Source organism: Argiope bruennichi, chromosome 6 (genome assembly GCF_947563725.1).
Source record: "Argiope bruennichi chromosome 6, qqArgBrue1.1, whole genome shotgun sequence".
In the NCBI taxonomy this organism is placed as follows: Eukaryota; Metazoa; Arthropoda; class Arachnida; order Araneae; family Araneidae; genus Argiope; species Argiope bruennichi.
In genome coordinates, this window is record NC_079156.1 from 16,124,022 (window position 1) to 16,140,030 (window position 16,009).

At 30.1% G+C, this 16,009-nt stretch overlaps 1 protein-coding gene across 1 annotated transcript in view; it reads left to right on the forward strand.

The window, feature by feature from the left end:
* Positions 1-16,009, forward strand: part of LOC129971353 (serine/threonine-protein kinase BRSK2-like) — a 252,065-nt gene that overhangs the window by 211,544 nt on the left and 24,512 nt on the right. Inside the window, exons 9-13 of the mRNA XM_056085035.1 lie at positions 257-308; positions 5,641-5,753; positions 11,065-11,171; positions 13,940-13,997; positions 15,477-15,536. Of these exons, the coding sequence (XP_055941010.1) occupies positions 257-308; positions 5,641-5,753; positions 11,065-11,171; positions 13,940-13,997; positions 15,477-15,536 (390 nt within the window). The remainder of the gene's footprint in view (positions 1-256; positions 309-5,640; positions 5,754-11,064; positions 11,172-13,939; positions 13,998-15,476; positions 15,537-16,009) is intronic.

The following is a 16,009-nucleotide window of genomic DNA, read 5'->3' on the forward strand; positions in this document are numbered from 1 at the left end:
TTATACGCTGATATTGCTAACTAATAGATTTTATCTTCTTGTCTGTTGACAAATGATTATAGTTATCGAAAATAGTTTTAATAGTTTTCAGTTACGATTTTTTTTCCTTCAGTTCTTTATGTTGTACACTCTTAAATGATATTTCACTAAATTGATTACTTTTATTATTATCACATAATTTTTAATGATTCAACATAAGTAAATCATTCTTTCTATAACTATTTTGGAAGATTTAAATATTTCATTCTTCTTTTAGTGGAAGTAAAACAGAATTAGAATTAGAATTACCGATGAAGGAAGTTGTACAGGTAAGTTTTTAGTATTGTTTCCATTTTATTTGGTTGGCAAAAATTGCAGGATGCTGAATTTTTCAATATGCTCTATATTTATACTTTTCAATGAATTTCTGAGGGTACCAAATGTAGTATCGTAATATATAAAGAGATTCAAAAGAGTTTTGACACATATACTTTTATTATATTGTATATAATTATATAGTATATATAATTAGTATTATATAGTATATAGTTATGGTAGTAGTACATGTGTTTTCTAAATACATGTAGTACTACTTATATTTAGTACTTTTGAATGAATTTCGGAGAGTACCAAATGTGGTATCGTAAAATAAGAAATGATTCAAAATTGTTCCTACTCATATATTTTTATTATATAGTATATATAGTTAGTATTATATAGTATAAAATTATGATAGTATTATATGTGTTTTCTATACTACTATCTATATTTAGTACTTTTCAAAGAATTTCTGAGTATACCAAATGTTTTATGGTAAAATATGAAATGATTCAAAAGAATTTCTTCAGATTTAGTTCAGTACATCGAAACAATGTAAGTTTTCTTTGTAATATTTAAGCGGAAGTATTATGAATGCGTGTTCCAGGTGTTGTTTCGACAGTATTTAAATGAAACAATTTCAGCCATAATTCATTCATTAAAAAAGTTAATAGAAATAGGAGTGCATTTACAGAATTGATAAGACGACAAGCCTGCCTTTTGGATGTCGGATAGCTAATGATATCAGGCTAGCATTGGGAGGTTTGCATTATAAAATATATTTAGGCAGACGCATAACAGATTAAATCTCTAAACTGATGTTTTTCTGAACCCTGGGTGATTCACAACTAACAGTTATGATAACTGGTATTAGATATAGAGAACCAAACAATTGTTTCTAGTATGCAACTATTGAGTTTCTTCTGACTATGTAAAATTAATTTGTTTTGTGTACCAGACCAATCTTTGAAATATGTTACAACCATTACGCATCAAGCAATATATATGGTAGCCATAAATTATTTTGACTGTTAGCTGTTTAAAAACGGAATGTATTTTATTCTTTTATATTCTGATGGTTGACCTCGGGAATAAAATGTAAACTGGACAAGACATATTTCGGCGCGAATATTCAAATTAGTTTTTGATTTGAATATTCACATTAATATTCTAATCTTTGAGGATTCAATGAAAGCGAACTTGTAGTTTAACAGCACTTCAAAAAAGCTCTTAACGAAAGGAGTACTTTCAAAAGCCATTGATCATCCCCCCCCCCTCTAAATGGGAAGGATTTGTGCCTTAGTTATTGGCACTATTCGAAATTTTGGACAGGAACTAAAATAAATTCAGAATTCCACATTTAAAGTAAGTTTATAATGGCACCTGTGTTATTTTTCTCAAGCTCCTGAAATAAGAATGATATGAATTTTAACAAAAAAAATATTCCTCTAAAATTTATACAATTACAATATTATTACAGTTGCAAAATTATACATTTTTTTCTCATCAAGAAGTCGTAACCTGTTGACTGCAGTGTGACTCATCTGTGTTTTAATTACACCGAATCATCTATCTAATTAGATGACTCCTTCTCTTCTATAATTAAGAAATAGTAAAGAAGGGGCCATCTAATTAGCTAGATGGTCCGAATATCAGGTGTGAGTAATAGCAGTGAAAGCATTTTTCATTCATTCTGTTATACTGGATGGCAAGAAAAAAAAAATGTTTGTTTGAGATTTCTTAAAAAGATAAGCTTCATTGTCTAGCTTCTGAGAAGCGGCTATCTATTTAAGAAAAGAACTTTGACTCGTTAAGCTAATTAAAAATTTAAATACTCATTAAAGGAAATTCAGAATAGTTTTTTTTTAAATAATACACTCTCTTTATGCTTCAAAAAATGAAATACTTAAGAATAATTGAGTTATTTACCATTTGCACTTCTATGTCAGGTCCGCCTCGCCATTTTGAAATATACATCTTTTCTCATTCTTTATTTAATGGTGTCTATAAAATCCAGATGTTTTCGGCAAAGTATCAAGAGGTCATCATATAGAATACTTAGACATAATGCCTGGCGTTTTTAGACAAAATATGAAATGTGAAAAGCATTATATACTTTATCTAGGCAATTATATAACATAATACCTAGGCGTTCTATAGAATAACAAATACTGTTTAGGCAAAGTATGATAAAGGTAATGAAAAGAGTGTTATTCAAAAGACATTTTTTCCCCAAAAATACAAGTTTTATTTTTTTTAAAAATTAATGAAAGAGTGCCATTAAAAATTTTATTTAAAATACGCAAAAAAATTAACGCTCTACAAAAGAAAATTTATGCTTTCCTAATTAAAGAAAAGAAAAGAAAATAGGAACCTACTTGTAGCATATAAAAGAATATTTTGAATTGCATTTGATTTTTTATAAGAATAATACAACGTCATTAAATTACTTTTACTACACATACACACATAAAAAAAGAAAAATGCAAAAGATATAATTTTTTCATACAAAAAAGTTAACTTATCTATTGTAACATGGTAGTTTTGAATGACATTTTCAATTACAATCGATCAATTTTTTTCATTCAAAGACGTTTCATATTTTGCCACTTAGTTTTACACAGACGTTTATCCTCCGAATGGGCATGTCAGAAATGGAAGTGAGAAGCTTCATGTATGATTCTCGCCACCTTGGTGTGCATAAAAATGGTCTGGGGACAGCTACCTTCTACCGATAATGGGACGTGCCTCCTATGGGAGGGGTTGTACCGTGGCCGATGATGGCTTTTAGGACACAACCATAGTACCCCTCTATGCTGTTCCGATTCATTAATATTTCCATGTACCTTCGGGCGGGCCAGAGTAGCTCTGTATGATTACATATGCGCTTGATGAATCCTCGACCGCTTCCACTGGATTGAAAAATTACAAATGACCATAGAGGAATTTCGTGGCCAGAAATATCTTCAATTCTCAGAAGTCACATGGTGGGCTTCGATGAGGATAATAGTCGTATTCTAAGAAGTCACATAATCACAAACGACTATTATCCTCATCGAAGCCCACCATGACAGCATTGGCAGGAACTAAGTTTGAGTCTTAAGGCCATCACTGGCCATGGTACAACACCTCCCGTAGGAGGCACGTGCTTTCACTGTTGGAGGGAAGACACGCCCTACCATTTCTGCACCAACTAAAGTGGCGAGAATCAACCATTGTACCAGAAGCTTCTCATGCCCCTTTCCGCTTCCCCCCGATGGAAGTTCTTAGGGCATAAAATAAATTGTGGTCTTGTACGAAGTTGTTTCAAAGTTCCCTCAGAAATTCCAAGCATATTGAAATCGTATTCTGTCACACACATTACTGCTGCCGAAATATTATAAGAATCACCCCAATCCTTGTTGACTTCAGCAATAGGTACTCGTATAGTAATTCTCAAATAAAATCAGTGGGAAACTTTACTTCTGTCTTCAATTTCATTTTTAGGGGGATGGGCTTGTATTTCCAGATTGATGATTAACTTTACCTTCGGTAGTTTCTTTTCGGTTTTGAAACAAAGAGAGTACAAAATACCTAATTCATCTTCTTTATTAGCATGAACACAAAAGTGACGAATTTTTTGGCGACATTTTGTGCATGCATATGCGTTATTGGCGTCCTTTAAATATAGTCGATAGATAGTAGGAATAGAAATATTTTCGGTAAGCATGTCACCATCATGTTGGTTTAATTCATCATCGACTATAATTCCATCCATGTTTTTTTAAAACAGGCTTTTAATTGTTTTATTTTTTTAATTTTTATTTATTTGCACAATCTGATTTTTTTTACTTTTCTTCCTTTAATAAAAAGGTGAAACAGACTATTCATACATTTTCAATTTATCCTTTAGCATTCTGTTGAATACCTAGGAAATGAATAAATGGCTAAAGTAAATACGTACTCTTGGCTTAATCCACAATGACTTCTTAAAGTCAGGGGGCTTGTCTAGGACAAGTGCCATTAGAAACAACACCAACAACATCCGTTTACTTTACATATTTCATACATTGCCGACTAATTATTGGCATTTTATATAATGCCTAGGTATTATATTGAATGCTGGATTTCAAACTCTACCATTAATGCATATAATTGTAAAAATCTACATTAATTTTAGGAGTTATGAAAAATCTGTATTTTTGAGTTTCCTGAACATTAAAGTAAGTTTTAGCACTAAGCATTAAATATGTTTAATTGTACATTTTATTACTTTTCGGTGCTCAGAAGATTAAGAATTATAATAAGATTTTATGAATGCTTTCTTTCTTTATAGACACTAATGTTTTATTTATTATATTTATAATATTTGTAAATTTTATATAGGCATAATATTTGTAATTAAGAGTATATATATTTGTATTTACAAATTAACACATTCTCAGCCCAGTTTTATACTCCACGACAAAACCTCACGAATATTAAGATGATAATTCATTTTGAAAACTACGTATATATCTTTCTAGACTTCTGTTGCATGTTTGTGAATTTCCTAATTTTATTATCTAATGCACCCTGATGTTAGTAATTGTAGCGCCTGGCTCAACAAAATTGAATTAATTTTGCAGTGGAAAGTTTTATTCAATTATAAAACTACGTAAATGTATATAAGTATATAATTTAATGAAGCTACTTTAGAAATTAATTTAACATTAACTTTAAAATAACTGACATTAGGGTACGTAAGAAGTTCAAACCATTTTATAGGGTGTTTTTAATATGAACATTAGTTTTATATTTGTTCAGACATTGAAAAAAAATCATGAAAATATGCTATTTAGAAAGTGCATTTATCATACGTGACATCACACATTTTTATAGATAATTACTTCTCTTTTTACCTTTACTACGTAATTACTTTATTACCAGTGAAAATAATCAATCATACATTAGATCAATAAAAATGTTTAAAAAATACACAAAAACACCTAAGAAATCGTTGCGTGCCCACTTGATTTTTGTCTTTTGAATGAACTACGACTCATTCCTACATTTAAGCATCCAAAATTCTGTTATTCAATCCGCAAGTAAGACACGACATTGCATGCGAAAAGGTTTCAGAAAAAAACTTTCCAGCTGTGATCACATAATTAAATTCCCAGCCCCAAAGCCTTATACATCCTCTTAACAAATCATTTTGAATTACTTTTTTGCGGTCGCATTTAGAAGGTTTCATCGTTGTTAGACTTAATATACGTAGTATTCGAATGATTATTGTAGCTATTTATAGACCCACAAGTTGTTCGCGATCTTCCCAGCAGAGGTACGTGTTTTCTAACGGAATGTATGTTGTGTATTTTTCAGACGCACGTGATACCTTCTTCAGACGATATTGATCCGGACGTTCTCTCGAGTATGACGTCACTAGGATGTTTCAAAGACAAGGACAAATTGATAGAGGAGCTTCTCAAATCCGAGTAAGATTATTGATCACGTCCACTTAGTGCTCTTCCACACAAAACAAGGTGCCTCATTAAAAAGAAACAACTTTGAAAAAACATCTTATTGGTTTTTCTTTAAACCCTATCGGAATTTGTACTATATTATATATAGATATATTCTTTATGTTTCTTTAAGAGAAAGTGTTTCATATGCGGTATATTTTTCCAGTAATTAATATTTTATCACTCGAGATATTTTAAGAAATGATGTTATTTTATGAGAAAGAAGATAATATGTTTGCTGGACACATACTTTAAAGATTTAGGATTTTTTCATATTATTTTTTATCATATTTTTTGTGATAACTTGATATATTTCAAATATTTTCGTGGGAAAATTTTAGACTAATTCTTAATTTTTTTTTCTAATTCTCTATATTTAATAAAATTTTATGCGCCTGTTTGCTATGCTGGTTAAAGACTAGTATTTCCATTCGGAGGGGCGAGATTTAAATTTAATCCGCAACTGGAGACGAGAGTCCAAATGAATCCGCTATGTTCATTAGCTTTGATTATCACGTGGTATTTTTCCCTCGAATACAATCATCTCCTCAGTACCTTTAAGTTGTTCGTTCAGCAGTATGGTGGCAAAAGTCTAAGTATAAACATGTACGTATAACTGATTCATTCTTTTTCAAAGTTTTTATTGTTATTTATGGAGGCATTGACTCCATGCCTCTGAAACTCTTTAAATTTGAATAATGTAAAAAAGCATAAAGAAATACTCTTAAAATATTATTTTAAAATATTGTATTCTTCATTTTTGTTCATTAAATTCTAACAGTTATTAACATTAGTGCAATTCCGTAATGTCTAAAGGAGGTAAATACTCATCAAAAGATTGTTTAGATTTTTCTTATAAAAATATTTCCAACATTTAATATTACAACATTTAACATTTTTAATATTAATATTTTTAATACTTTTGGTAACTACGTGATTTCCAGAATGTATTGTGTTTCAAAAATAAATTCTTGTGCTGTTTACAAAAGGCAAAAAAGAAAAATAACATTGGAATCGTTTTTATCATTGTTATTTTATCAAAAATAACATTGGAATCATTTCCATGTCTCTGGTGAGGAAATTCATGTCTCCAGTTAAGGGTTAAAACTGAAATCTGACTTTCGCCATAAAGTGTCTAGAGGTGAAAATAAATAACTACTCTCTAACACAGACGAATATGTATGCAATAAAAGTCATTCCTACAGTGTTTTGCTTCTTTCAGTCGCCATTCAGGCACATGATATGCATCATTCAAATTACACTTCCATGACAATTTTTGATTTACGAAGTAAATAATGGTCAAAAGTACGAAATTTTTTGGAGAATAAAGTGTATTTTGGATTTTGTTTTTCTCTCAATTTTTACTTTTTCTTATACAAAGTGCTATAATAGTGAAACATTTCAAACTCGAGATTTTGCCGAATCTCAACGTTTCAGAACTCCTTGAGTTCAAAAAACACATTTTTAGCATTACGTCGCTCTATCCGTCTGATATATTTAATTTCCATTATTTTCGCATTTGCACATAGTAGTCATTTGTTTCTGTATTTTGATTTTTTTTTAAATGCCTATCCTCATTTTTGGGAGTCTTATTTTGTTAATATGTGCTTCTATTTTTATTTTATTATTCTTTTTCATATTTATTATTTTTTCTATTTTTATTTTTTATTATTATTCTTATTTTTTATTTTCAGTTTTCCATTAATAGTTTGCTTCTAAAGTCACTGCCATCTCTCATTGGAATCTCAGCCAACTCGTTGGTTTCGATTTCTGATTACCTATTGTCAAAATCACCTTACTAAACTTTAGTCAATAAATGTTAGGCATCAGGTAATTAGGGCAAGAGTCACAGCGATTGATAGTTTAGGGGTGTCTTCTCTTGTCTGTCCCATTTTATACCCACTATACTTTTTTAATAACCGGAGAGTTATAGTTGATGGGGCATGTAGTGGTATTATGACTGTTCTGCCCGTTTGTCTGCGACAAAGAAAAAACCCATTGAGCTAGACAGATAAAATTTGGTGTACAATTTTTACACCAAATTTGTATTTGTATTTGTAGATTTCTATTAAATTTGGAGTAAAATCCGTTCATTGGCTACACGATAACTACAAACACGTAACTACAAAACACGAAACTACTACACGTTAACACGATACCTACAAAATGAAATGAGGTAGGAAGATCAAATTTGGAGCATAGATTTATCATCTATATTATGATAACATTTATACTATAGTGTGTATTTGTTCAACCCCATTCCATAAGGGGTTAACACTCTGCCCTTCTGTACTTTCAGAAGCATGTAAACGCAATAAATCTAAAAACACAAAGATTTAAATATATTAAAATTGGTACGTAATTTTGTGACCCACAAATGTAGCTCTATATCATATGTTTCTTTCAATCGGTTGGCAAAATCCCTTCTTAAACACAAATTCGATTTTTGGATATTATTGGCTTCATGCTAGGGATTAATCGCTCATAAACTCGCCAAGGACCAAGCGGTAGATTCAGTAAAAATGCTAAATTCACGCTCAAGGGTAATTTTTCATTACTATTGCATGCCAAAGATAATCAAGTTTTTCTCTAGGATAACATATTTATTAGAGGGGATGATGAGAAATTTTCGAGATGACCACTCCCGCTGGCTCGATAAACGATTTCCACAACAAAAATAATTTGTTTTTTCAATTTATGATCAATAACAGCGTATTTCGATGAAAAATATATCAATGAAATTCGAACATAGTTAAACAGTTGAGAATTAATTACCTTTTTTTCCCTGTTTTCAGGCTGTCCGATGAAAATTGTATTTAAAAATGTGTAACTAACTACGTAAAATTAACTAATTGGCAGTCTACTTCATGACTCACTATTTATAGTGCAATAATTTATCTCTTGAAAATGCGATATTAATTTTTTTCTTCTTATATTTGATGAAAACAGTTTTCTCTGTAATTTTGTGATTTGGACTAGATTCCCCATTACATAATGGCATCGACTTTTAGCATTAAATCAACAAGGAAAGGAAAAATTATCGTTTTCCAATGGCAGCTCGTGAAATTCAGTATTCGTGAAATGCGGTTAGGTGTACTGTTAAATCTTTAATTTTACTTTTTATGTTTGGATTTACATCCCTAAATTGAGCGAGATAAATTAATTCCTAAATGTTATTACGGTTAAAAAATTAAGTACCAATGAAAATTTTAAAGCATGTCATTTTTAAAAATATGTATTTTTACAAAAATATTCTTTTTTCTACATGTGTTTAAATATTTATATAAGATTATAAGTTTCTTCACATCAGAAATAACTTTAATAAATTAAATTTTCAGGCATCATTTGAAAAATGAACGGAGAGCTAGCGTAACTGTCAGTGTTAAAGAAATCCCATTGAAATAACTGTAAAGTCTCCGAATTGGTCAGATCTTAAATCTTTTGGAAACATTTGAGAAAACGTTAAGCCCACCCTAAGAACTCAGTAAAATTCATTGAGTTATCCATCTGGAAACGGATCATGTAGAGCTTTTGAAATGTAGAAAGATCACTTTTTGAATACATTCATGTTTTATGAATGGCCTGGAATGATGTCATAAATCCAAAAAGCTGCTGCTGTTGAGTATCATTTCTACATTCATACCGATTCATTGAAAAATCTTGCTCCACGTGTCTCGTACTTGTAGCGCCATCTAGTAGTTATATTTCCAACTTCGAAACAACTGTTTTCGGAAATATAAACGGCAAATAAGGTGATAACCATTTTAGTCAGAGAAGTTTTTATTAATGATGCGCTAAAAAAGTATTTATTCTTTTAAAAAAGATGAAGAATGTATACAAATATAACAAATTTTAGCAATACAATACAAATATTTTGTAACGTGTAAACACATGTTTTATATCACATTGTGCTAAGTTAGTTTTTAAAGCAAGTTGTGTTTTTTTTTAAAGATTTGTATCGATATGAACAAAAATACAAATCAAATTTTGAAGCGTGCATTATTGCATGGTGAATTTTGTCAATCATTTTTTTCACGATCTAATTTTTACTTACACGAAGAAAGGTGACACTGAATTTATATGTTTGATATTTTCGAAAATTAATATTAAAATGATATCTCTAACAGTGGTTTTTGTTGTATCATTTTGGAAGCATTTCGACATACTTTTTCTCTCTTGGTACCCAAGAACGTCTGAAAGAATTTTAATTCTCTGAGTTAGAGTAATTTTGTAATCCATTCATCAGAACGTAACTCTCCCTTTGAACTGGAAGACTCATTTATGGTCCCGGTTGAGACTTTTATCCTTTCGACAATGTCCCTCACCGACTCAAATCCTAAAATCACTCTTATGAACCTTTTCATACGTTAATATGGGCAATTCATTAGACGTACATATACCTAATGTAAACATTTAAAAGAGAGATTACTTTGGGATCTAGAAACCATAGTTCAAGAAAATACGCGGAATTTTTTGATTAGTCTTAACATGAGAACATTTCTTCTTAAAAGAATCGGCGTAACACTGGATGTGGGTAGATCAAATTAAATATTCGACTATTACATTTAAAATTACCAGCCACCTTTGGAAATCGGTTTGTTCATTCAAATTATTGATTTTTTTAGAGTGTCAAATGATTTATCGAATGATTTATAAACATTTCACCTTTTTACTTGATACGACTGAAAAACATGCATTCCATTGAATTCTAAGCGAAAATTCTAAGGAAATGGAATTGATGTCATTAAAAAAGTAATTTTTTGAGGTTTAAGATGATACAAAGATCGTTTTAGTAAGTTAATTCTTTAGAAGACATGAACATCAACTTTGATAAGCAAATCTTAACAATTACTCATCTGGAGATTTGATCTATTTATATATTCTATTAAATTTGCTGTCTGAAACATATTTCTTGATTTCTTTAATATCATCTGATTGAATAAACATTTTGGGGATACGGTGAGACATATCCAGAGCATTTTTAATGAAATTTTGCTCCATTAAATAGCTACTTAAAGCGTTGAAGCAATGCAACTATAGAAATATTCAATGAAGTAGTCTAAAATTCATATGATGATTTGTTTGCATTTATTTGTTGCCATTCTACAATGTGTAATAAGAGCAATTTTTGTGCCATTTGCTTTAGTATTTTATGTACATTTTTTTTTTCATTTGTATATAATCCCATTTTGTAATGTATTTTTAATATATTAGTATAATAAAAAGTATTTTGGTCAGCAGCCGCTCATAACTGAATGTTTTCTTTCCATTTTTTTATGCGCAGACACAACACGGAAAAGGTGATCTACTTTCTTCTGCTGGACCGGAAGAGGCGGAAACCTTGTTACGAAGATGAGACGGAAGTTATTCTTAGGAGCAGATCGGAATCAGGTGAGATACTTGATAAGCTTCCGGACATTTGCTTCGTTTCTCGAATTTCAAATGAATTTTTTCCAATCTGCTGGCTTAATATCAAATCATCTCTGTCTTCTATATCCTTTCAATATTTATAATGTTGATTAAATAGTCTACAAAAGAAAATTAACATCTGTATATAACAGGCAGACAAAAATATCCGCGAAAAATTATTTATTTAACTGTGACCTCAAGAGACCAGGTGGTTTTCCAGGCATATGGGTTATATTTGATTTCAGATAAATCATTTTTAATAATTTCATGTCCATGATTCTGCCAAATTATCTGACATTAAAGCAATTTTGCCTTAGCAAAAATCATTTTATAATATGCATGAACTTTTCTAATAGAGAAAATCCCATAAAATCATAGCATATTATAAAAATGATGCCCCGTTCATCTATCTTGTAAATTTCGTGATATCGTAATATCACTTTTCATTATTTGTCTGATTAACTACACAAATATTAGTATATATATATATATATATATATATATATATATATATATATATATATATATATATATATATATATATATATATATATATATATAGATTTCAATATTGGAAAAAAATTACGCGATTAACTATTTGATTCAAAAAATAATGAAGTGAGAATAACAATGTAATTTGTTGTTGGAAATTAGGCACAAAAATATTTTTAAAAAGTGCTGAAATTCAATGAAATTTGGCCCGGCTATTACACAAATACCAATAAAAAGACAATTTTTTTAATTTTGAGATGGTGCAAAATTTATTTTTGTTGAAAATTATTTCTGGAGTTATCGTAAAAAAAACACCAAAATTCGGCTTATTTATTAATTAATCAAAATTTTTAAAAACTTGCTCAAAGATACACATTCTCCCCCCCCCCCCAGGTACACAAGTGCTAAATTTGGTAGCTGTAGATCAAGTGGCTTGTACCGAATTTTATCCACTTAGCTCTCTTAATTTTGTATTTACCTTGTTAACTTATGTTCAAATAGCCGGAGAGACAGACTTCCTCTGAATAGATTTTACTCAAATTTTGATAGAAGTGTACAAATTTGGTGTATAGAAAAAAAAAATGACATACGTTTAGTTCAAAGCATTTTCGTCACAAAGCACTTTCGTCACAAAGCATTTTCGTCACATTATGCCAAAAATATGTTTTACGAATTCAGAGAGGTCTAAAATGTAAGATGCATCAAAATCTCGCGTTCGCATTTTTTGACGATTACAATTGCTTTTTCTATACTTCGTACAGGAGAAAGAAAGTAAAAACGAGTCATTTCTTACTAAAATATCAATCAAAATGTCCTTTTCGTATGTATTAGCAAGTTGTATAGTTTTGTTTCTAACTTGCTCAAAATGAAGCCATCTTGAATAGATCAAAAGCAGTTTGTTTTACTGTCTTTCACAGTGCTTCGAGCTTACAGAATATCCAATTGTTATGTGTATTGTTCCAATTTTAAGCATACAACTGTTAAACGTCTTTTATGATCTGAAATTTGACCGAGAGAGAAAAAAAAATGCCGATCTGATGAAATGGTTTGGGTTTGAGGTTTAACAGTTTAGCTAACTCAGCTAAGATAAAACTTTTATGAGAAACTTTGTTCTGAGATGATTTTAGATAAAATACACTTTATCCGAACGCACATAAATGGGGAATGATTGTAAACAAACTTCTATGCAAGTGTTATTTGGTGTTATACTCTCAATAGTTTTAAGAGTCCAATTTAATCGCAGAAGATTAAATGATATTTTCGATTTAAAAGTTGGCGTGTAAAGAATATGAAACCATTTTTCTGAATATAAAATTTAGACTTAATAAATTTTTGGTACATTTATTGACTGAAACAAAATAAGATACAATTATTTACATCTTTTAAATTAATGAGAAAGTTTAAATTATAAACAGAATTTTATGATGATTCAGACAAGTTTTTATTGAATAATTCTTTAAGATATTGCATAAATTATAACAATTTAAGGCTGAAAGATTCTGTTTTTTTTTTAAATATTTTTTGTACTCATATTTTTTTTAAAAAAAAGGTGATCTGTTTGAGTAAAAATAGTTTGTATCTATTGAAGCTTAATTTAAAATTCAAATTTTATGGGATTTTAGAGAAAATTAGATAAATAGATACTACAATGGAGGCATGTATCCTACAATAAAAAGAATATCATAAAGCTTCTATAATATTATGAGTTGTATGACTGTCAACATTTGAATCTCAAAGTATCTTGGTAAAGAAGCAGTTAAGAGACCGAGTTACATAAAATATTTAAATATTTAAATGAAAATTCTAGCTTGCAATAATCCAGGCGAACCAGCTGGTCGCGAAAGGCGGCTAGTAATTATAAAATCACACATTGAGCTGTTAATTTAGTTGCCCGTTTTGCTGTTACTTAAACTTTTAGAATTTTAAAGGCACTAGTCTACAAAACGGTGGAATCAGTTTTTCCATTTTTTTCTTAACTGTACTGGGACATTCTAGACAGTAAAAATAACTGAAATTTCATTTACAAATAAAGGATACTTTTTTGAAAGGACAAATGTTCCCAGTTTCTTTAAAATTTCAGAAATAAATGAAAAAAAAACCCTCCATTTATTTACTTAAAAAGTTTATTTTTCTAATATGAAAATTCTAAGATCAAAATAATCGGGCATGCGGCGATCTGATTATGAAGCTTAGATAATTTCATAATACATACTTATGTATTAAATGTTCTTATTAATGCAAAATGCTATCCTTTTCAGTGGATCCACCTCGGAAAAGAGTGGATACTTGTGTGGTGAATGGAAACTCGGGACCAAGGTAAAATATTTTTTTAAAAATTTATAGTATAACATTTATTCTCAAAAAATTTATAACATGATATCTTCTTAGACTTAGAATTTATGAATGTTTTTCTGCTTATGACTAATTTTGAAAACTAGCTTCATTATTAATAATTTGGCCTTTTCATAATTTACTCAAGATAAGTAAAAAAATATGTGGTTGATCTCGTTTTAAAAGTCTATTCGAATTAAATTGCAAATCTTTAAAATACAAAACTCAATAAACACAATATTTTTTTTTTGAAAAATTATAGACTTTATAAATCTCTTATTAAGAATCATTAAACTTATGTTGCATTCCTTCAACAGGTTTGAAATATCTAACAAGATCAATAACGAATCAAAACTTTCATTTAACACGATGACAAGAAACACGCAAACGATTAAACATAGCGGAGACATACACGAGAAGAGTACTTACAATAAACACCAGCCCACAAATAACTAATCAGTAGCAAACAAATGTAATAGCACAAAGCAGTTAGACAAAACTCAATAAATGGTGAAACTTTACTCAATTATTCAGTCACCTTAAAGTCTGATAATATCCACTTTCCGCCCGCTTCAGCTGAACTTGACTGCCGGCTCGCTGTTGACTCCACTGTACGACTGGCTACTCAATATATGATTAAACGCTATTTCAATACGTGTGTCCAAGACTCGGCGCATGAACTCAGTCCTCAACTCAAATGAGCGAGTTCAACTAATCGCTTGAGCTCAACTCAAATGAGCGAGTTCAACCTTCTGGATTTTTATAGTTACCGAAGAGGGGCACAGAAACTTGTAGATGGATCGACATATTTCGCGTCCTAATGGTCTTATCATCAAATTGCCTGACAACTATGTAATATTCTATGTTGTCAACAAAGTCACTATTTTTGTATCAAAGTTGGTGGTCATTGATCCGTTACCCGTTTAGCATCCAATATAGCTGTTTATAAAATTATTTTCCTTGGATGGAATTACGCAAGGAAACAACATCACAAATTTGTAACATAATTTTTACTCAAGAATTTTTTTAAATGCTACTACGAAAAATACAGTGGAAAGTAATGATCAAAGGAACATCTTCATATAAAATAAGGGGGGAAAAAGGATGATAATGACCATAAACATTGGCAGATGTTTTTCAGAATAAAACATTAATATTTTAAAAACATTCACTGGTTTACTTTTTTGATTAAGTTATACACTTTTAACAACTTCATCAACTCCCCGTCCGAAGAAAAAATCAGCCATGCGGGAGCGTAACAAATATTAGGATTAAACAAATGCCATTTAAGAAATCAAGTTCTGAGGCATGTTTATAGACACTTTCCTGTAAAATTTAGACGTTATTGTATTTCACTTCATTCTTAACAATTTAATTTTGAATATTCCCTATTCTTTCTATATTCCAGTGTGTTTTGCAATTTCGAAGCACTCAGAAATTTATATCTTTGTGCTATTTTTTTAGGTATCAGTACGATATTCTAAGCGATGGTTCGCCCGTTCAACCTAGGAGGTATCCATATGGGTAAGTATTTTAATTCGTAGGAACACAATTTGTGGGCACTTTTTTTTTTAGCAAAAAGAGTTTAAATAGTAAATTTCAAATATAAGATATCTTATGAAAACACGGAGTGTGTCAAAATTCACAATTCATGAATTATCCTTATAAAAGGGTAATCGAACACATTTCGATGAGTGCATACTAATATCTAACGAATAGATACAATTAAAAAAGCAAAATCTGCTGCACCATTTGCAGTTCAACTGATCCCATGGGCAGTACACCTAGTTTCTCATATTTAGACTTTTCAGTTCAGAATATGCGAAGTCTTTATTTCCTATAATAGTCTCGTTTCGTTATCAGCATATTATTAGAAATTTTCTAGTTGCAGCATCCATACGAAAAAGACTTGGTTTTATCAATAATCTTATTATGATGTGTGAAATTTTAGCCAGTGTTGGCAGTAGCATTTTATAAATGCCTATATTTTTCCATAA